At 40.4% G+C, this 23,359-nt stretch overlaps 1 protein-coding gene across 3 annotated transcripts in view; it reads right to left on the bottom strand.

Moving 5' to 3' along the window:
• pik3cb (phosphatidylinositol-4,5-bisphosphate 3-kinase, catalytic subunit beta) overlaps positions 1-23,359 on the bottom strand; it is a 178,961-nt gene that overhangs the window by 44,011 nt on the left and 111,591 nt on the right. For all 3 annotated transcript variants that reach the window (XM_048542604.1, XM_048542605.2, XM_048542606.1), the window contains 3 exons: positions 9,241-9,362; positions 6,950-7,093; positions 3,786-3,885 (listed from right to left, as the gene is read on the bottom strand). In XM_048542604.1, the coding sequence (XP_048398561.1) occupies positions 3,786-3,885; positions 6,950-7,093; positions 9,241-9,362 (366 nt within the window). The remainder of the gene's footprint in view (positions 1-3,785; positions 3,886-6,949; positions 7,094-9,240; positions 9,363-23,359) is intronic.

Here is a 23,359-nt window from a genome sequence, read left to right as displayed (position 1 = left end):
TTCTTGCTAATTCTTATGTCTCTTTATTGCATTAGGTAGGATCTCTACATTTCCCTCAGAAGCTACTGTTCTCTTTGCACTCATGTCAGACAGAAATGAACAATTTTAGTAGCTCACCCATTTGTTCAATGTTTGCCATTGCCAATCCACGATCATTCCTTTCACTAACATCTCCGAATCCAACATAGCCAACTCCCACTTTATACCATTGTAGTTTTCCCAGTTAAGATTCAACATTCTAGTTTCAGAATCAATTACCTCAGTCTTCACCTTGAAGAATTCGATCATATTATGATCACTCATCCCCAAACGTTCTCTCACAACTACATTACCAATTATTCCTTTCTCATTGCATAATACCCAGTTTAAGATGACCTGTTCTCTAGTTGGCTTTTCAACATATTGGGCTGGAAAACCATCCTCTTTACTACCATAGAGGAGGAATCCCTAGAGTGTGTGATTAATCTGATTTTTCCAATCTCTACGCAGATTAAAGTAAATCACAATTACAAATGTTCTTTACCTAATTAAACACAGATTTTCTGTTTAATGTCATATCCAACATCACCATGAAAGTTTGATGGTCTATATACCACCTCCACTCATGACTGGTGTTTCTCAAGACTACCCACATAGGTTCTACGTTGTCTGAGCTAATATCATTCCTCAAAGTTGGGTTTGTATCATTCTTAACTGGTAATGAAACTCCACATCTTTTTTTTGTTTGTCCTTTCTAAAAGAACTGAATTAGACGGCATGTTCCCAGGTATCTAGTTTTTGAACCGAACCATCTTTCGTTATAGAGCAATTCACAAGATAAAGAGTACCTCAAAGTCCTTCACAATGAAAACAAATGGAACATGACTGACCCAAGGATGTAAAGTCAAGGGAAACTGACCAAACTCTTGGTCAGAAAATGGATTTTGAACAGATTTTTAAGTGTGGTCAAGAAATGGAAGCATAGAGGATTTTTTTTTCCCCCCCACTGTCTCCATTTTTGATTATGGGTGTCACTTTGGCAGTTTTCCAATCCTCTGGGACTCTTCCCAAATCTAAAGATTCTTGGAAGATTACTACCAAAGCATCTACTATTTCTTTTACAATCCTAGGATGCAACTGATCCAGTCCAGAAAACCTATCGGCCTTTAGCTCCATTAGTTTCTCAATTACTTTTTCCCAATGATACTGTGCTTATTTTCCACCCCCTCTTGCCCCTTGATTAATAATATTTTTAACATACTGAATAACATGCTCTACTGTGAAGCCTAATGCAAAGTAATTGTTCAACTCCTCTGCCATTTCCTGATTTCATCATTTTATTTTCCAGCCTCATTCGCTAGGGGGTCTATGCTCTCTTTGCCTCTTTTTACATATTTAAAAATGGTCTTACTATTCATTGTATATCACTCACTAGTTTACACTCAATTTATTTTCTCCCTTTGATTTAGGAATTTTAGGTTGGTTTTTAAAACTTTCCCAATCCTCTGTTTTAAAACTAATTTTTGCCACATTGCTTGTTTAACCTTTCAATTTGATACTATCCTCAACTTCCTTAAATAACCACAGTCAGTTTATCCCTTTACTAGTTTCCTTCTTGCTCACTCAATGCATCTTTGCTGAGAGTCATTAATTATATTCATAAATATCTATCATTGCTGCACAACTGTCTTTTCTGCTAAACTCCTTTTTCAAGTCTGCGCCAACCAATTCAGCTCTTATCCTTGTGTAATTACCCTTATTTTTAAGTTTAGCACCATTGTTTCCAAACCAATTTTCTCACTCACAAACTGTACGCTAAATTTTGCTACCGTTATAGTCACTGTTCCCTCGGAGATCTCGAGCTCTAAGACCATTTATTAAACCTGCCTCATTGCATGTTATGAGAATAAAATTGACTGATCCCTGGTGTCATTGGCAATGTTGTTCCAGGCAACTACAATCCAATAAACAGACTTTTGGAAACTCTGAACATGTTCCTATGTTCTCATTATCCACACAGTTTGCCAACAATTAAATAATAATTTAAGAGCTTTTCCATTTTTATTCCACAGCATGTGTCAATTTAATATGTAACAAGGCAATTGAAAGCTGACTTAACACTGCATTCTGCATGTAACTGCCAATGCGTGGATTTCCTGAACTCTCTGAAATTCATCAGCAAAGGCGAGAGTATGTTGGGCATTGATAGACTGTGTAACTGACATGGTGGGAAGCTCTTAAAATACTAAAATAGCACAGCCACTTCTTTGCTTAAATTGAAAGGTTTTGCTTTTGGGACTTGCTCCAAACCCAGTGTTTTCATTGCTTTAAAAGTTCATTTATGCTATCTTGATCTAAACTCATCTTGTCCTATATTTCCCTGCCATTAACCTTTGGAGCAACATTTAACCAAGTCAACTTTGTTCAAAGGATATATTCTTCTACATGCTGCAAACAAGATTTCTCTTCTGCACATCAAAGCCTACAGTATAATCCCCAGAATGTTTCTACCAGGACAGCAGCCTCCCTACACCATGTCTTAATCGTTTTACTTGCTGCATCGTCACCCCTCAAGAAGTAAAGAAGGAATTCTGATGCATGCTAAGAGTATCTTTAGATTGAAAGCCTTTAACACGATGCTGGTAAGCACTCTGCACTTTCGACAAGCTGGGAAATATTGAAGGAGAATCACGTAATGCTATTTTGAGTTAAAATGTCATGGAAAACCATCTGCTGCCAGCCCAGAAGGATAAAAGTTCAGCTCGATGCGTCTTGTCAAGTTAAAACATTTGCTGAAGTGGATAAAACATGGCAATAGATTTAATATACAAACTGCCGAGCTCAGCTTACTGTTTGCTATTAATGATGTACTCTCCTTCTTCAATTTCAATATAATTTCATAATACAGTTCTGTAAAGTAGTAGAAAAGGAGTCGGGATGGGAGGGGGTGTTGTACTTAGTACAGCATTAAAAAAAACTTGAGGTTATAAAAATATTTGAAAGTTAGATTGAGCAGTGAAAAAGACATCACTTCCCTGAACAAATGTAAATCCAGCCAACAAATTATATAGCCAAAACATAACAAGAGGAAGAAAGCTTTGATAAATCAGCTAGTACACATGGCACCTACAGGTTGCGAAATAAGCGAGTGTCTGGTCAACATTTCTAAGTTTGTACTATTCTTTCACTCAGTCTTGTTTCAATATATTTGCTATTGAGATGAAGCAAGTTTTCTCACAAAGAAGGAAAGCAGAGCAGAGACAAGGAAAACTAAAATGGATTTGTAAACTGCGAGAAGAAATAGGGAGCAACAAGTTCAAAGGAAAGATTTGTATATGGAAGGGACTTCTGAACGGAAGGCTTTAGGGAAATTGAAATCAAATGTAGACGAGCAAAAAGAATGCAGCTTGGTGGGCAGGGTACGGATGGCAGAGCATTGGTAGAGTTGTGGGTTGTGTAGAATAATTGAAGCAATGTCAGAACATGAGGGGTGGTGACTTATTCTTGTGACTTGTGAAACAGTAATGGAAAGGATGGAGTTAAAAAAACAAACAAGACACTTCAGTGGGTATGAGGAGGAGGCAGGGTGAGGAGTAGACATTCCCGTTCAATCTCTCTCCCTTACTGTCTACACGACTTAAATCTTGAGTCTTCTCCTCCTAATGAATCATTCCTCTAGCACACCAACATTTACAATCCCTGATTTCAAACACAAGGTTGCATTGCAAAAATTGCTGAAGAACATGGCTAATTATTGAGCGAATTAACATTCTGACCGGATTTAATTTAAAAACGCCTGTAATTACCTGTTTGGAAAGATCTTTAATATGAGGGATACTTCCTCGACAGTATGACTCCAAAATCAACCCAAATTGCAGAGAAGTGGCAGGTAGATGCATTTCAGACCTGGAACCAATAGGTAGATGCATATTATGAACTCATTCTACACCCTCTGTGAAAACGTTGCCCCGTAGGTCCCTTTTAAATCTTTCCCCTCTCACCTAAACCCATTTCCACTCGCTTTGAACTCCCCTAACCTGGGGAGAAAAAAAAGAGCTTAACTATTCATCGCATCCATGCTCCTCACTGTTGTATAAGCCTCTCTAAGGTCACCCCTCAACCTCTGACACTCTGGGGAAAAAAGCCCCAGCCCATTCAGCCTCCCCTTATAACTCAAATTCACCATCCCAGCAACATCTTTGTAAATCTTTTCTGAACCCTTTCAAGTTGAACAACATCTTTCCTAAAGCAGAGACACCAGAACTGAATGCAGTATTCTAAAAATGGCCTCAATGTCCTGTACAGCTGTGACATGACATTCCAACTCCTAAACTCAATGCACTGACCCATGAAGGCAAGGGTGCCAAATGCCTTCTTCACCACCCTATGTAAAGTAACTCCAGAGGCCACCATCTCATCACCAAGTCATGCGTTATTTCAGAGTGGAGCATTCTTGACAATGAGCCAGCTGTGTTAGAATGTCTGACACTTTTATTTTTATCTGTCAGCCAGAGCTCTCTGATTGGACCAGATTAACTGCCCTAATCAGGAACTCATATTCAATGAGGTCCACCAGGTCGACTTCTTTACAATTGCTACATTCCAGCCCCTTGGAGTCTGAGGGTATAGGCCGGCTCTAGACCAGTTGGTCTGATGGGTCTGTTTCCATGCTGTATAACTCTATGACTCTTTAATCAACATTCACTTTAGGGTTACATATGCTCAAACCACATCCTATCCACTGTGTGTGACAACCTCAATATGTAACAACCTCAAATATAACTCTATACATCTAAATATCATGCTGAGGTGAGAGCCAGCAGTTGGGATGAGGAGCAGGTAGGCTGAGGGGAATACATCCCCATGCAATCAGTCTCCCTTCCCATCGAAAGGAATTTCCCCTTTAGTCTTACCTTCCTAATGAATCACACCTTCTGATGAACCAATGTTTACAATGCTGATTCCAGGCAGGAATTTTAATGTCAAAACTGCTGAATCCCATGGCCAATTATTTGCTGAATGAATATTTCTGAACCACAAGCTGAGACAGCCTTTTAGTTTGATGCTCCAAATGGTTCATTACTTCAAGTACTATCCACTCAACTCCACAAAACCCTCTTGTTAGGTTGTTCTTTTAAATTACAGTGAACTCCCCTCTCTCCTACAAATCAGGATGTAGGAAATTTTCTCAATGCACTGACTTTATAATGACATTTGAAATCTATTCAGACATAACAATTTCACAATTATACTGCAAATGGGCCCAATGTAAATCTTCCTATATTTAGGTATCATTTCATGAAATGCTTTTGTCAGAGAACTCTACAATCCAATAAATATAGGCAATTTTTGAAAACTCTGAACATGTTCTCGAAGTTCTTATTGCACATGCAGTTAGCCAATTATTTGATTGGGTCTACGAATTATTCGTCCTTTGATTAAGTGCATCTCTAGTCACTGCCTTTCTCTTTGCCCTCAGTTCTCTGTGGCATGTTATATACTTTTAAACCATAATATCACACAATAAGTTTCTACACTGAAACAAGGACTAAAATTGGCTTCAACTATACAATGAAAATAATAAGCTGCAAGAAACTTCTACGTCAAAACTTGCTAAGGCAGGCATTGAAAAATAGAATATTAGAATCTTGTCTTTATTCATGAAAAATGTTGTATTTAATGAGGTACAAATTGCCTACTGTGCACTCAACCACACTGACCCTCTTTCAGCCTGTCTACATGCCCAGAGATACTTTCTAATTAATCTGTTCTGAGGTGTTATTACACATTTCTGGAGCAGGTGTGACTCAAAGCTAGGCCTCCAAGCTTAGAGATGGGGACATTACAAGACCACCATAACAGCCCACACTCTGAGCCCCGAAAGTATTTTCTAGTCAGTCAGATCAGAGATACTATGACATAGCTCCAGAGCAGGTGGAATTTGAATCCACATCTCTATTCCAGAGGCCGGATCATTACCACTGTGCCTCAAGAGGCCACACACTATGAAGGCAACTCCCATGCAATCAGTGTCAAATTAGTCATTTATGTGGGATGAGGCTCCTTCATAGGCTCTTCCTGACATTAATGCTGCAATTAAAAAGAACAGCTTGAGTTTGCTTGCTTTCAATAATACTCCACTGCATACATCAGTTGTACTTGAACTTCATACAATGCATAAGGATATTAATAAACATTGTGGGAGTATAATTATTTTCACCAACTTGGAATGACACACCTCTAGGCAAATGTGAAACAAAACTGGATTTTCTGGCCCAGAGGAAGGGACGCTACCACTGGACCACAAACGTCTCAAGGGTGGGATTATACACATGGCATAAAACTTTATGCCTTGCTCCTGACAACTTATGCTGATCTTAAATTGTTTATCCAAATGTGATCCAATCTTGTTTTTAACCTATAATTCATTGTCCAATATGGCATCAAAATTAACAGCAGTTCTCTACAAATTTCCTGGTCCACAAAAACCAAACACAAAAACATTGGGTGTTAGGTGAAAACATGGCCAAGTCGCATGAGTTACACACTGGCTGGATTGTCAGGGGTCAGAGGTTATCACATGACCTGATGCCAGAGTTTGATATTTAGTAATTGTTTGCTGTTTTATCTACTGAAGAGGGAATTGAGCCATCACTGCAATGTTAAATAAAGCTGTGTTCACCATTAGGAAAATTATTTAGTGCAAGCATTTTTCTGTAAACCTCAACACTCACTATGTATTACATAATTTGCAGCTTAAGTACTACACTTATACTTGTAAAGTCAAAAATCCACAATATAAATGTAGGTTCTGAGTGATAACTGTTGGGTCTCAACAAACTACATGCCACATGCAGATTTTAAAATAAAACTAGGACACCCATGACTTGCCAACTGTTAGCAAATGTGTCTATTACATTTACTTTTGTCAAATTTCAATAATACATGTAAATATTTTGATCCAACTTGCCTGAGATGCCAAAACAGGAAGTGGCCTATTCTTCTGTTGGCTTGCGCTCGCTCCAAAAGAAATCTGGAAAGGGCACAGTCAAAGTATGGCTCATATTTCAGTACTTGCACCAGCTGCAGGAGATACTGAGAAAGCTCTTCATCACTAGCAGAGAAAAAAACAATGGCAGCTTAAATCAGAGATAACAAGGTGTAGAGCTAAATGAACACAGCAGGCCAAGCAACAGAGGAGCAGGAAGGCTGATATTTCAATGCTATTTTTTTTGTTACTGGACCAAGGGGGAGAAAATGGAGTCGAGATAGGTGGAGTTAAGTTGGGTGGGGCAAGAGCAGGCAGAGACAATGGGTCGGCCAGGGCAGTCAGGTTTGTGGATTTTGAGAAGGAGATAGAAGCCGGTGGTGTGGGGTTGGGGAACGATTAGGTTGGAGGCTGTGGGTGGGAGGTTACCTGAGGTGATGAGGTTGTGGATGGTTTGGGAGACGATGGTTTGGTGCTCGGGGGTGGGGTCATGATCAAGGGAGCGGTAGGAGATGGTGTCGGAGAGTTGGCACCTGGCCTCAGTGATGTGGAGATCAGTGTGCCATACTGCAACTGCACCTCTCTTGTCTGCGGATTTTATGGTGAGGTTGGGATTGGAGCGGAAGGAGTGGAGAGCTGCACGTTCTGCGGGGGAAGAGGTTGAAGTGGGAAGGAGGGGTGGAGAGGTTGAGGCAATTGATGTCTCAATGGTAGTTGGAGATGGAGATGAAGAGGTTGAGGCAGAGTAGGAGGCCTTAGGCTGGTGTCCAGGAGGAAGGCTTGTGCTGGAGACGGGAAAAGGGGTCAGCAGAGGGAGGGTTAGGTTCACGGTTGAAGTAGTAAGCGTGGAGGTGAAGGCGGGGGAACAACTGCTCAATGTCCAAGCGTGATTGGTATTTGTTGATGTGTGGGTGGAGGGAGACAAAGTGGTTTGTTCAAGTAGTCATACTTTTCATTTGGTCCAGATACTTTCTGGTTTTAATTCTTTTAAGTATTGCAGTTGCTTCAATACAATGTTTTTAAGCTAAATAACATTTAGAAGATAATTGCCAATTCAAAAACATCTAAAATGTATGTTTAGTGCAAGACCTGTGTTTAAAATACGTATTAAAATCAACAGAAGTTACGGTGAATCGATTTTTAAAAAGCTGTGTTTTGTACTGTCTGCTTGTTACATTCAAATTGCATCTACTTCACACAGTTATGACACATCTTTGGGTGCAAAATCCATGCAGAAGTATTTGTATAATTTAGGAACGAGCTGCTGATCTGAATCCAAAGTGCAACAAACCAATCCTATTGGATCACTATTTACAACATTCTGCCTTAGCATCAGCACAACCTAACCTCACTCTGACCTGAAGGGGGATGTAAAAATATTCTAACAGTCTAACAGATTGCCTGAGCACTTCATAAATAAAAGAATGTGGTCACAGTCATGTGCATCTTTCCTAGCATTTAAAAAGGTAACTGCTTGGGAAGCAGATCTTTGGGACATGCTCAAAATGAAGAATCCTTGAAGCTTGTTCCTGGCAGGAAGAATAAAAACAGGCTTTGTTGGATGTACTCTCCAGTTACAGTTGCCAAACTCAGATTGATGCACTAACATGAGCACAGCACTAAGCCAATCCAAAGCGAGTGTGATGGACATAACAGCTCAATTCTTCTGAATATTGCTCATGAACACGTAATAAGTGCAAGAACAAGCAGATGCAACTCTTTCAGTTAACTAGCTTTGATGCCATTAAGAATGTTTTCTCGATTCTCCTCTGCAAACTATTGACGGACAGTTTCAGTTTTTTTTAAAATTTAATTTTCTGTGACAGTTGGCAAGGCTGGCAATTATTGCCCATCACTCGTAACACAGAGTGTGATGGTGGGCCTTCCAGTTTTACTGGTCATTTAATTCAATAACTCAGTGACATGTTAGACCACTTTGGAGAGCAATTAAGAGTCAACCATGCACCACGAGATCACATTCACTCAGACCAGGCTGGGTGGGGGGGGGGCAGCAGGTTTCCTTCTTAAAAGGACATTTTAACGCTCCTACACCAACATGTTACTGTGACCGTAAATGCTCTCTACACGCAACCTTGCTTAAAACTGAAGAAATGTCAAGTTGAAAATAAATTCAAAAGTAAATTTTAAGCTCGAAAGTACTGTACAAACTATGACTGGTGCTCTCGGTATGAATTACAAGTGATTGTTTACAAATTACCTTTCTACAGAAATATTTACATGATCGTAACTGTAAGGCATTGTATCAGACAGACCTCATTTCTTTCAAACATCCCACAGCATATTCCCGCACATATTGGTCTGGATAGTTGAAGTCCAGCAATTCTAATGCCTCCCTTGGTGCTATTTTGGTCCATATTTGGAGCAAAGCTTGGAGCTGCACAAAAAGATTAAAAAAAAATCAGGTCATAAAGCCATCAAAATTACAACAGCACTACTCGTCAACTCCTGAATCTGAAATACAAAATTTCAACAGATAATCCTGCAAACAAAACAGGGATTACCATACAATACAAACAGTACTAGAAACAAGGTTGAACAACAGATGAAAATACGGAAAGTTTAACGTTTCAGCTGAGACTTTAGAAAACCAATCCAAAAGTATGTTCATCTTTCATTTTCTGTTGATAATAGCCTTACCATGAATTCCAGCATTAGCTAACTTTTCTTTCAATCTTAAAAAACATTGGACAACACATGTGGCTGGTATAAATGGTTAGCTTGCAAAAGTAAAAGACTTACCAATTGAAAAGGAAGCTCAAGGTCATGATTGGAACTATATTGACTGGAAGTAGGCTGCATGGTTTGAATGTGCAGTTGGGAGATTTTGTTTTAGGCCGTAGTCCCTTTAAAAGGATCCTCTGTTAGGTTGCACATAGATCTGTTTCTTGAATTCAGGTGGTACTAGCTGCCTCAGGGCAAACCAATGTACAGAGGTGACCTCAAATGTGGATTAGGCTCTGTCTAAACATAAGGAAGAGGCCTAATATCTGTCTCAGCAGTGAGCTCCTGAAAACGAGCATCACCTTTTTCTCCCCTACCGACTCCTCATTTCCGTCTACTGATTGCAGGCAATTGCTATGAGCAATTTGGATGCCCTATTTCTGGCATTAAACATGGACTACAGATCAGAAGTACACAATTGGCTGCACATCACTTCTCAATGTCCTGAGTTCAGAAAGGTGTTATGGAAATGCAAGTTTCTTCAACAGACCAATTCGCAAGTCTCCGTCAGATTGCGCTAGGCTTTGACGACACATTTTGAGACTTCTACACAGAGAACCTATTGAGAAACAGTCTCTTCCCCTTTTGCAAATCACTTTTTGGATGAGTCCCAAATGCAGCTCTGTACAGGGGTGGTCTACTATATCATTGTAAAGATTAAAATCAAATTTTGCTTTTCTGTCATAACCGAGTTACAGCAGTAAAACAAAATGTGTTTCACTGTCAGTAAAATTAAGTGTGCGTGTGTGTAGTACATAGATAACTGATCTAAATCAGCCCTGTACAAAAAGTAACCACTTCACAGTCCAATGTGCAGATCCTTACACGCTGTATGCAATAGGTACACTAATTTTTTCCAAATACATTCTAAATTGAACAGGAGTCTGCGAGTCGAGACTATGTGATTTAATCTCTTACTCTCTATTAATGACAGAAGGAGGCCAACTGATCTGTTATCGTACCTTTTTAATTAGACAACAAGCTTCGTTTTTACAAGTTGCAGCTGAGACTGTCTCTCACACAGATTGACATAAATGAGTTAAGTGAATGAATTAAACAAACAGATATTGTTCCAGGGTTAAAACAGATAATCATCACTGCCACACAAACCTCTCGTACAAATAGGTCAGTCAGCCTGACTCTGAGCTATCCCCCAGAAATACATCTTTGGGAAATATTACAATTTTTCTAAATGAAGGTACTGTAAATTGTACAAGCAGGCAATCAGTATACTAACAACACAAAATGACAACTTCCATGGGGATCATGTCAACCAATTTATCCCTGTTGTTGGTCGCAGAATGGGCCCTTCCTTCTCAGTCCTGAACATGTAGGAACTCTTTCTCTTAAGCCACTAGTATTATTGCAATACTCAATGTCTCAGCCAGGAAGCAGGTCACTGCCATCCAAATTGACTTAATCATCATCATACTTTTAAACTTTTCAGTATAGTTGTCTTTCTGACAACAAGTAAAATGAACAGGGACACTGTGGGTGGATGGGAATTGGATGGGCATAATCTAACCTCAGGAGAACAAATCATAAGGTAAAGCATGAAAAGGTTTACAAATGGCAGCTGAATCTGAAGATCACAATGCTTGTCCACAATCACTTACTCAGCTATTTATATCTTTTGGAATAGATTTTTGTAACTGACGTTTACAAAAAGCATACTTTTGACAGACCCCAGCAGAAGCTACAGGAGACAAGAATTGTTTTGGGCACTGGGACACTGTGGTACCATCGAATTTGATTATGACGGGGAATGACGAACAGGAGCTTTTTGTTTTGCGGTATCACTACAGAGTTTGCATTTTTGCATGCTCCTTTGGCGCACAGAAATCCGGAAGAGCACAAAATGATAATATCAGAAGGCAGGCCATTATAACATGGTGATTGCAAACAGGACAGAATAAAATAAAAATGGTGAGTTTTATTTCTTGACTGCTCGATTTATGGGGAATTTAAAAAAGTTAGAAACATTCCGGTTTATTAACATTAAATCTTAGAAGAGGTATTTTTTTTAAGAAGTCACATTTTCATAATGTTCCAAATAAAGAAAAGGAACCTAAATCTATTCAAATTTTCACTATGATTTGAACTATTTATAGCACAGCTTATAGTTCAATTGGTAAGTATACCTTGTGAACTAAACCAGAGAACAGGAAGATATCAGCGTGGTTCCAGAGTTATTCTATGCTCATTGTCAGTCAGAACAGTAACACTCTACTTGACTGCAATGGCCGTGAGCTCAGGTGAGGAGAAAAGAAAAACAAACAGATCCAACTGCTCTTCATTATACAGAGACTGACCAGGCAGGTGAGGGTGTGTATTACGACAGGGGAATAGAGCAGTTAATTATTTTGTAAATGGAAAAAGACTGCAGAAAGCTGAGGCGGCAGCTTTAGGAGTCTTCATTCATGAATCACAAAAAGCTAGCATCCAAGTGGAGCAGGTAAGAGAGAAGACAAATGGAATGCTGGCCATTATTTCAATTAAGAGTGAAATATAAAAGTAGTGAAGTTTTGCTAAGACTGTACAAGACATTAGTCAGACCATAGCTGGAATGCTGTGAACAATTTTGGGCCTCAAAGCTTCCAAATCTGGCACTGGAAGCAGTCCAGAGAGATTCACAAAGCTGATACCAGGTATGGATGGACAGTCTAATAAAGGAGAGGTTGAATAGACTGGACCTGTGCTCTTTGGAAAATAGAAGAATGAGAAATAAGCAGATCATTACATACAAGATTTGTTGTGGATGTGACAGGGTCAATGCAGAAACGTTGTTTCCCCGTGTGCCCTCTGGTCCTGGATTCTCCCACAATCTCAGAACAAGATGTTGTTTATTTAAAATAAAGATGAGGAGGAATTTGATGAGAAGAGGCTTGAATCTGTGGAATTCTTTATCACAGAGAGTAGGTGAGGCTGGATCGAGGTAATCAAGGGTTATGTGGAAAAGGCAGGAGAGAGTGAAGTTCAGGATTCTCAGATAAGCCATGATCACATTGAATAGCACAGCATACTCCTCTGCCTTACAGTCTTATGGACATTGCAGGTGTCAGGTGAATTGACTTTTAATGCCAACCCATGCTAAAATAGTCTGCCAGCAGTAATTGATTAAGCTCAAAGATGGTATTTTTGGCTGGATTTGGTGCTCAGTGGCAAAGAATCACCCAATCTTCCAAACCTGCTGACCTAAACAATAAAAAAGACCCACAAAAAAGAGCAAGTGACCTCTGTGGGGATCTTTTCTTTCCCGATATTTGTTTGAATCTGGCACCAAGTCAAAATGATCTCCAGACATCAAAAAACATGATGTTATCAAACAAGGTAAATAGCTAATCACATTAGTGATCAACAGAAAGCAAACCTCAAAGTAAAATGAGATAACACAGTGTAGACCATTATCACGAACACAGTGTAGGGGTGGATGAACACAGCAGGCCAAGCAGTATCAGAGGAGCAGGAAAGCTCACATTTTAGGTCAAGACCCTGCTTCAGAGTAAAATGCACTGATTATCATGCACTCAGCAAAATATAGATAGGACGTACATATTAGAAGCTGCAACATCAAACAATCTTTTACAAATTTATCTCCCAACATTGAGATTTTTTAAAATTAAAATTTGGCATTACAAAACTATAATATTAGGTTCCCAGGTGCATAAATATTCTTAAGATTAGTACATGGCAAAATTATAAACTTAATATACTATTAAAAACAATTACCTCTCATCGATAAGTTATAGTTTTTCTTAGATGCTTTCAATATTACAGCATAACATCACAAGATAATGTCAATTCCCTGACTTTTGATCATTTAGCATCTGCAAAGACTTTAACAACAAGCCCAGTGGAGAAACAGATTTGCATGTTTAACTGCCTGTGCAAAGACTTCCAAAGTTGCTGTCTGTTTAAGGCGAGGAATGACAATGAATGCTGGTAGTTCTGGTCTTACGTTGGGGTGGTTGGAGGAGAGATAGGGGTGAAGTGGTAATGCCACTGGATGAGTAAACTAAAGGTCCAGGACAATGGTCTGGAGACAAGGGTCTAAATCCTACCTTGGCAGCTGGTTGAATTTAAATGACTAACATAAATAAAGTCTGAAATTGAAACTTATGAAACCGCCATCACCATATTTAAACAAGTCAGTGAAGGAGGTTTGCTGGTCTTTACTACAATTTCTGATTCATTTACATCATGTGGATAGCACTGACGAGGCCAGGATTTATTGCACATGCCTAAACACCTTTGAGAAGGTAGTGTTGAGCAGGCATTATTACCCAGTGCAATCCTTGGTGCAATGTTAGGGAGGAAAGTTCAGGATTTTGATTCAGCAACATTGGGGTGGAACGGTGAGGCAATCCCAAGTTGGATGGTGTGTGGCTTGCGGCATTCCCAAGATTGTAAGTTGTTGCCCGAGAAGCATCAGTGAGTTGCTGCAGTGTAAGCTGTAGCTGGTGCACACTGGTGGAGGGAGCGAACTTTGAAAATGTCAGCTATGTTGCCAAATCAAACAGGCTGTTTGAACCAAGACGACATTGAGCTTCCTGAATGCTATTGAAGATGAAGGCAAATGGAGAGTATTCCACCACACTCTTGACTTGAAGCTTGTAGACGTTGGGTGGGCTTTGAGGAGTCAGGGGGTGAATTACTCACAGCTGAATGTCATGTTTTTGTAGACATAGTATTTATATGGTTAGTCTGGTCAACAGAAAGTCCCAAGATATTTAGAGAGGGAGCTTCAATAATGGTATGGTCATTAAATAACGAGCAGCAATACTAAGACACTCTTTTGTTAGAGATGGTCATTGCTGACAAGTTACATTCACACCACGTATCAGCAGATGTCAGGGTTGAAATTGGACTGGAACAGCTTGGATAGGGATGTGGCTAGTTCCAGAGTGCAAAAGTACGCAAGTTGTACTAAAGTTGGAATCCTATCAGAGGCCAGAGCCTTTGAAGTATGCTGATAGTCGAGGAACTTTGCATGGAATGTGGTGACTCTTAATTGTACTCTTATATTGACTCGGAAACGACGCAATTCAATGGTAATTTAGGATAGACAATATGTTGGCATTGCCGCCAAAGCCCACATCGCACGAAATAATAAAAAAATTGCCATCAATAATTTAGAGCATTGGGTGAGACACTACAGATTGGCTTGTGTTGCAGCAACTCAGTTTGCACGCAATGAGAAATCTTTTAGCAGAATATTGAAGAGGGCTAAGAAAAGTCATTTGAAACAAAATCCACGGGTCTCAATGATCTTGAAAATACCATAGAGTCTCAAAGTCAACTTTATATTAATTTAGTTTAAAAATCTGTACTCAAGTAATTTCAAGTTGGGAAAACATTTTTATTAGCTATTGACTGGGAGTAAGGATGGAGGAAAGGGAAGAGAAGTTGTATTCTATAAATGGGAGACAGTTAGGAATTCAACAAAGAAATGTCATTCATAAGAGTCGAGTAAAACATCAGCTAATGCTCACAGCTGAAATGAAACTTTAAACTGATCCACAATCTCTCACTAGAAATTATGCCACTTAACATTCACGTTTTAGGAAGTTTCATTCAAAAGGGAGTCCAAATACTCGACGAGTCACTTTCATTCCCGACATTCTGATTACCTCCACCTTTTAAGAAAATTAATTGCAAGTGAAAATATCCATTAGATATTTTGCTGGTTCCATCCACAGTCAGGAACAAAATGTAAATCCTCAGCCTGAAAATTCACCTCTGAATCATTCCTGAGAGTTCAGGAGAATCCAGGCCTATGAAAACAGCCTAAGAAATTCCAAAAATACTGAGTAGTTTGTTTATATTTCCCTGGTCATTCTTTTCAGATGGAAAGGACAAGCCAATGAACACACTGACCAGGGTGGGTACCTGGCATTGACAATCACAGGTCAAAAGGTCAACAGGAGGGGTGTTTTGACAGCAGGCCGGTGTATATTTCTGCATCTGGATCAAATTTGTCACTTTAGAACTGCAATACATTCTCTAGAGTCAAGGAAGCATGGATTGTTTTAATCAAAAATTTAACAAAATTTGGGGGTTTAGGGAGTAAAATATTAAAAGTAAATGTTTCTGTTGTACTTGGGACACACATACACACCTTGGAGCGTTCATTCTAATATTACAAAATATTAAGTAGTGAACGTACAAGGATGGTAAACGTAAAAACTAGGATTCACATAGCTATGCAATGAACTGTAGCAGTTCAAATCTTGTTGCACCTTTACACTAGGGTTTCACATAACCTCACAATACTGCTGAACTGAAGTATATTCTCCAGAGAAGGGCTGCCTATGGATTCTGTTCAATATGTAAACAAAATAAGGTGGTTGAAGCGTTCTTATTTTCTCAGCTAATTACTCGCAGTTATGCTCTACAATGTGTTCCCCGCGTTGAATTACAGAGAATCCCTGCAGACAGATGTACAACCCTCCCCCATTCTTCCTCGAATTGGAGCCCCTACCTACTGAGTGATTGTTTTCCTCCACCCCAGAGATCCTACATGGGTTACCTAATCTGCTAAGAGGAGCTCCTTATCTGGAAGTTTAATGAAAGTCTGCTGCTGACTAGTGAAACTGGAGATCATCCACTAAACAGAACTCTCCAGTGTCTCCCGCTCCCATTGCCTACAAAAGTGCTCAATGGAGCCCTTCTTCATTACTCCTGAAGCAGAGGACTGAAAAATTACGTTTTCATGTTGCTAAAACAGCGAGGTTATTCACTGCAAACACAAGCTCATTTTTGATGCAACATAGCTCACCAAACTGAAATATTTTGAAATTGAGAAATGAGAATATTTCTCAGGGAAACCATAAAATAGAGGCAAGGAACCACATGCTATACTTCACTCCCCACCCACATAATCCCCTCCAAACAGTGCAAATTTGGAAGTGGGGTGGGAACTTAATCAAGTGAGGTGATGATAGATGATGACCTGGTCACTTTCTCACTTACCCCTCCATCATGCCGGTGATGGGAAAGCCTACGTACAGCCATCCTGCCCCATCACCAACTGAGGTCTGTAAGTGGACAATTAATGGCCTCTTCCACCTTCACTGGTATTAATTCACTGAGGGACGGGCCTGTTGGTATAGTGGGAGCATTAAGTGCAAACCTGCGTAAAAAGTTGGTTTTAATTTGGGAGGGGAAATCCTTTGCTCAAAGGCATCCTGTATGCTCTGCCCACTTGCTAAGTTACATACAATCTTTATGATAGATCAAAAAAGAGAGTGTACACAATAAAGTGGTACACTGCAACAGCTCACTGCTTGGAAATCAGTTTTCTATCATGTCAGGTCAAGTCAAGGTGTGGGGGCTGACTTGAACACAATCTATAGCAGGAAACAAATTATGATTTTTTTTTTAGAAACATGGACAATCCTGCTTCTGCTAAGCCCATAAAATTTAAAATATTCTAACTTCTTGGGCCTTTTTCGAATGGTCTCCAGCTAGTTGACTCTGTTGCCTAACTCACATGCCTGAACAGAGTACAATTAAGAAGTTGAGCAGTGTAAGCTTTACCCATTTATACATAACACCTTGACCTGCGTACCTCTGGAACACAGGCAGTATGTTGGCCAGAACACTTCTGGTCCATGATACAAACTGCGAAAGGCCAAGCACCAGTTTCATGGGTGCAAAGCAGACATCAAGGGATTTCTCCTCATGCTGAACAGTACTAAACATTATTTAAAGTCAGAGCCCAGAAACGGGGGTACGTCATCACTAGGGCCTAGGCTTCTGGAAGCCTACCGAGCTCTGTTTGGGGCTGGAACGAACCCAGGTGCAGTAGTGCTGTCCAGGATTTCTATCCCTTCCCATGCTTAAAATGACACTTTTCCTCCCCACAATCCACAAAAAGCTCTATATGCCACTGGGATTTGATCCCAATTTTGCCTCCAGTTATGAAGGCAGTTGCGTTGGGAACCCAGAAGATCAAGTTGTTTGGAGAGTGGAGGAATGTCGGGGGATCTTCTTCCGAGTATCCATTCCAACACGAAACAGGACCTCAAAGTGGGAAGGTTGACAATTGTTCTTGAGAGATATCAAAATAGGTCTTGACTCACTAACATTGTTCATTGCTGAGGACACTGTGGACATGGCCTCAGCTGGCATTTTAAGTATGACTCCTTTGGCCATCAGCAGCAACCACCGGTCACCTGGCTGTTCCATTGCTGTGAGCTCACCACACAGGTTTCTCCATGGTCAGCTGTGAACTTCGTTGTTTCGTTGAAAGGAACTATTGCAAATAATTCAGAAATCGTAACCGGAAATTTGGAGGCCCCAGCATTTGAGAGATGGAGAAGAATGTTTAAAATTTAACTTTCTTCCTTCTGATCTCACTGCTTCCTAGTGTCTCCAAGTGCCATTTTATGACTTGACCCCTGACTGCCACAACTTCACTCTCTACCACTGTCACTTTTTTTTTGAAAGCTCTGCACACATTGAACATGCAGATAGGTGGTGACTAGGATAACTCTGGAATGTGCTTGGCAAGCACAGAACAAGCACCTGAACCTTGACAACTGCAGTGGTAAGACATATAACTCATCATATTTTTCGAACAGAGGTTCATGCGCGAGGTAATTAATTCCAAATTATGTGATTTGGGAGAGCAGCCAGCATTTGCAACTACCCAGCTGTAAACTTCAATGCCCTGCGACATCACACGTGATTTTCACTGGGCTTAAAAATACAACTTGGAGTAGACCTTTGAAAATTCCTTCTGCAAAGTGCACTGCAGGCTATTGGGGGTCACGAACGAGAAAACAAAGAGCATATGAGCACAGCTACCACTGTACACTGGACTGTGCCTTCAATTCTACCCTGTCACACTAAGTACCACCATTTAAAAAAAAATCCAGATCCCACACTCACCTCAGTGAAGGTGATTGTGAACTGCTTCGAGGGATTAGTAATAGCACATATCAACTCTGGTCTCTCAGATTGCTTTGATCTGCTACCATTCACCTACTATCCCAATAGGTCCATGGAAAATTTCATCTCCCTGGCCCTACACACATCCCTTGAACGTGGAAATAGAGGACACCTACATCAGACACCTGTTTATTGACTTTAGCTCCACCTTCAATACCATACTTTCACCAAACTCCGGGGGCCCAGGACTCTGCTCCCCCATATACAATTGGATCCTCAAATTCCCGATCCGCAGATCACAATCAGCAAGGTTAGGTGGCAACATCTTCACAATAATCTTCAGCACTGGTGTTCCACAAGGCTGCAAACTCAGCCCTTTACTATATTCCCTTATATTCTCACGGTTGTGTGGCCAAATTCAGCTCTAACTCGATTTACAAATTTGCTGATGATCACCACCTTGGTGGGTCAGATCCCAAACAAGAGAGAGAGAATACAGGAAACAGACAAACAGCTTAAGGCAACAATCTCTCCAGCATCAGCAAGATGAAGGAGATAGTCATCGCCTTAAGGAAGCAGAGTGGAGGACACACCCCTGTCTGTATCAATGATGCTGAAGTGGAGGTGGTCTTAGTACAAGTTCCTACTAGTAAATATCACTAACAATCTATCCTGGTCCATCCATGTCAACACTACACAGTCAAGGAAGCATACCAATGCCTCGACTTCCTCAGAAAGCTAAGGAAATTTGGCATGTCCACAATGATTCTTAAAATTTTTATAAATACACCATAGAAAGCATCCTTACCAGATACGTTATAGCTTGGTCTGGCAAGTGCTCTGCCCAAGACTGCAAGAAATTACACAGAACTATGAACACAACCCAATCCATCAGGAAAAACAGCGGTTCTTGCATTGACTCAGTCCTGACTGCCCGCTACCTCGGAACAGTGGCTAGCATAATCAAAGACCTGTCCCAACCCGGTTTTGCTCACTTCCACCCTCTTCCATCAGGCAGAAGATGCAGAAATTTGAAAACACGTACCAACAGATTCAAGGACAGGTTCTTCATTGCTGCCATAAGACTTATGAACAGACTTCTCACATTTCACAGTTGATCTTTCTCTGCGCCTTCTCTGTACCTGCGAGATTATATTCTGCATTCTGTTCTATTGCTCTGATGTACTTGTGTAAGGTATTGTGTGCAAACCAGATATATCACACAACACTTCTCACTGTGACTCCGTATGTGACAATAAAAAAAACAAAGTCAAATCAAATTCTTACTGATCTGCAACCCCAAGATAAGCACTCTGACACTTCATGAAAATTATATTGTGTGAGAGTATCCAATGTGGTCTAAAAAGGCTATTCACCCAGGAAGGGTACCATAGTTAAGTCTCACATTCGGTCCTCACATTCTGTCCATGTGTGCGTGGGCCAGTAACGACATTAACAAAACAATAGGCACTCTGGCTGATTTTTCCTTTTTGAGGACAACAGTAAATTCTCAAGGTTTAGATAATAACATGACAGTCCCAAAACTTTTCTCCATTTTGAAGAGGGGCATGTCACAGTAATCCGTCTCGACTACATATTTGACCAAGCTACGGACTGTTACCAGTTTTTACGTTTAGTTAACTTTACATTGCAGTCTATATAATCCATCCTCATAATTGAAGCAATGAAAACATACACTCAGCAGATCAGACATCATCTCTGGAGTGAACAGAAGTTCATGTTTCAGGTTGAAATGCCCCTTACTAAGGGTCAGAATAACCCACCACATTAACTCTGCTTTGGGTGGAACAAAGAAATACCTTTCACACAAAGGGTCATGGAAGTGGGAAATTCTCTGTCAAACAGTTATGGATCCCAGGACAACTATCAGAACTGAGATTGCCTCAATCAGATTTGTCATCTGAGAACTGGGATCAAAGACAAGAAAACAGTGTAATTAAACAGATATGAGCTAACTGAATATGAAATAAGATAAAGAGGCCATGTTTCTGGTTACCTTTAGCTTGGCAGCTTATTCGTTTGAGTGATACTGAATCGATCATCTGTAACAAACATTTTGGATTGGAAAATAAAATTGGGCAAATGGGTGGTGTTGAGCAGAAATCAAAAAAGGTTACACAAGCTATGTATCATTTTGAGTATTCTCAACTAATGTCAGAAATTTTCCATATAAATCAATAGCTAAAGTGATGGGTAGTTGATCTGTCCAGACCAAGGAAATTTGATTGGGAATTTTTTTGCTGAGATACTAGATTGCCACCAGATGGCAGTCGGTGGCCCATTACTAATGTCAATACCTTAGAATTGGGGAGAGATAAAAGAATGATTAAATCAGGGTTTATGCTCCAGATTTCCAGTGATTGGCCCTGACTAAGTGTAAGCATTAGTGACTATCGGCTGAAGACCAGATTCGGCTTAGGAGCCATTCGGCTTGCAGGGAGCTGATTAAAGAGCAGGGCCATTTAGGAGAGCTGAAGGGCACTTTAACAAAGAATGAATGCCCTCACGTCAAAGTAAACCACTGACAGAAAGAGGAGGAAAAACAGTAACTGCAAAGTTGGATGCTAATCAACTCAGATGGATACTTAGCACTCATGCAAAAAAAAAGTGCGCAGGATCTTGTCTAACATCCTGTTACTACATCATAACAGGCTGTTGACTCAGCAAGTGGAATACCTGAAACCTACTAAGATAAACAAAAAACTCAACAATTTCATACATGTTAATATTGGAGAGTAGCAAGCTGGATACAAAGGGCAAACTTTAATCCAGAAAGTAGCTTGAAAGGAAAGAATCATAGAATTCCTAGAGTGTGGAAACAGGCCCTTCAACGCAACACGTCCACACTGAGCCTCAGAACATGCCACCCAGATCCATCCACCTAATCTATCCATCTCTGAACACTATGGGCAATTTACTATGACCAATCTCACTAGCTGCACATCTTTGGACTGTGGGAGGAAACCTGAGCACCCAGAGGAAACTCATGCAGACACGGGGAGAATGTGCAAACTCCACACAGACAGGCGCCCAAGGAAGGTATTGAACCTGGGTCCCTGGCGCTGTGAGGCAGCAGTGCTAACCACTGAGCCACTGTGCCACCTCACAAAAATCCCACGATACTTCTTGTGGGGTGGGCCTTTCATACTAAGTACCAAATCGGGCCCTGGTGTGACCAGTAGTGATCAAAAGCCTTAGAAGCAGAGTGGTGCTAGCAAATTAAAGGCCAGCAGCTCCTTGCTGTTAACAGCCTCAAACAGGAGAGCAGTGGCAGTAACATGGGTCTGGCATCAGCAGGGGATCCAGGCCACAGGGAATGCAGGTGCAGAACAATGGGTCAGAAGAGGAAGGGGTGTGGTGTTCTGAATGGTGTCCACCTTGCGACATCCCCACACCTTCCTGATGTTGGCTTCCTTGGTCAGGCACAACACGCCAATCCCTGACAGTTTGCTGCTCAGGCATGTCTTTTAATAGCTATCCTGCCCTCTGCTGGCTGAATTCTGGAGAAGGCAGAATGAGGTCCTGAAGGGGGCAAGAAATAAGGCTCCCAGTTGATGAAAGGGCGAAAAGATGGTGTGCAAACATTCATGGGCCAGACACAATTGAGACAATGGCAGGAAAGCAAGGTTTCCCTCATCCTACACAAAATTCACCTCGGGCAGTGCATTAAATTATGTCCAAGGATTCTATCTGCAAACATTCCTGAAATGGGATCCATCTTTATACAGCATGCAAGAAGCCCCACAAAAAAGTGCAATAAATATTCACAATTGTTTATCGTGTCAGTTCATAAAAATGGGTAAGTAGAAAGGAAGCAGTTAAAAATCAGAGATACATATCAAAGATACCAAAACTAATAAATTGTAGCAATTTTATTAGAAGAGAAAGTCACCGGAAAGGTTTCCTTTAAGATTTTGTGCGGAATTTTCTCAGTGATCCAAAACTACAGTATCTTACTGTAAAACCTTTTACACAGTAGTTTCCTGTTATTGTCATTTTTGTTTTTTGGCTGGCAAACACCAAAGTGACAAGGAGGAAGGAGGACCTCGGGGCAATGCAGTTTTATCTTGAAGAAACACTGAAGATCAAATGCATTTCATTTAGAAACGCAGCCTTTTTTCCTCGAGCAGTGGTAGTGCTGTCCAATTGTGTTAGCAGTACCTTTGAGGGAGATCTGGGCCCGAAAAGAGTTTTGGTGCAAGACATGAAAGTAATGGTTAGATGTTTATTAAATGGAGGTCAACGTAAACAAATTTAAACTAAACTAATAAGAAAACAGGTTGATGTGTTGCTCAAAGAAGAGCGCGGGAGAAAGTTGTGTATACTGTTCAAAAAAAAAAGCACGTGTCATGGTCCTAATGCTGAAACAACGTTACATTTTACGAATTACATGCAATTTTGTAGAAGCCTTCTCCAATAATGTTGAAGTTTGATCAGCTATTGCGATGTTCCAAGTGTAAGACATACATTTCAGTTGGAAGGCCTATTTCAGGCTCATACCTCATTGCAGTAGGAAGGAGGAGGGGCTACACTGTCAGAAGTGTCATTTGTTCCACAAGGCAGAAAATTAAGGTTGTGTTGTCTGATAGATGTAAAAGATATCATGGAGCTATTTGATATGGAGTTCTCTTGGTGTCCAACCAATATTTCACCCTTAAGCATAAATCATCAAGCTAAATGAACTGATCATTTATTCCTCCACTGTTCTAACATGCTGTACACACCTGCCTACTT

The sequence above is a fragment of the Stegostoma tigrinum genome, chromosome 14, assembly GCF_030684315.1.
Source record: "Stegostoma tigrinum isolate sSteTig4 chromosome 14, sSteTig4.hap1, whole genome shotgun sequence".
Classification (NCBI taxonomy): domain Eukaryota; kingdom Metazoa; phylum Chordata; class Chondrichthyes; order Orectolobiformes; family Stegostomatidae; genus Stegostoma; species Stegostoma tigrinum.
The sequence above is the reverse complement of the archived record's forward strand: the minus strand, read 5'-3'. Positions and strand labels throughout refer to the sequence as shown.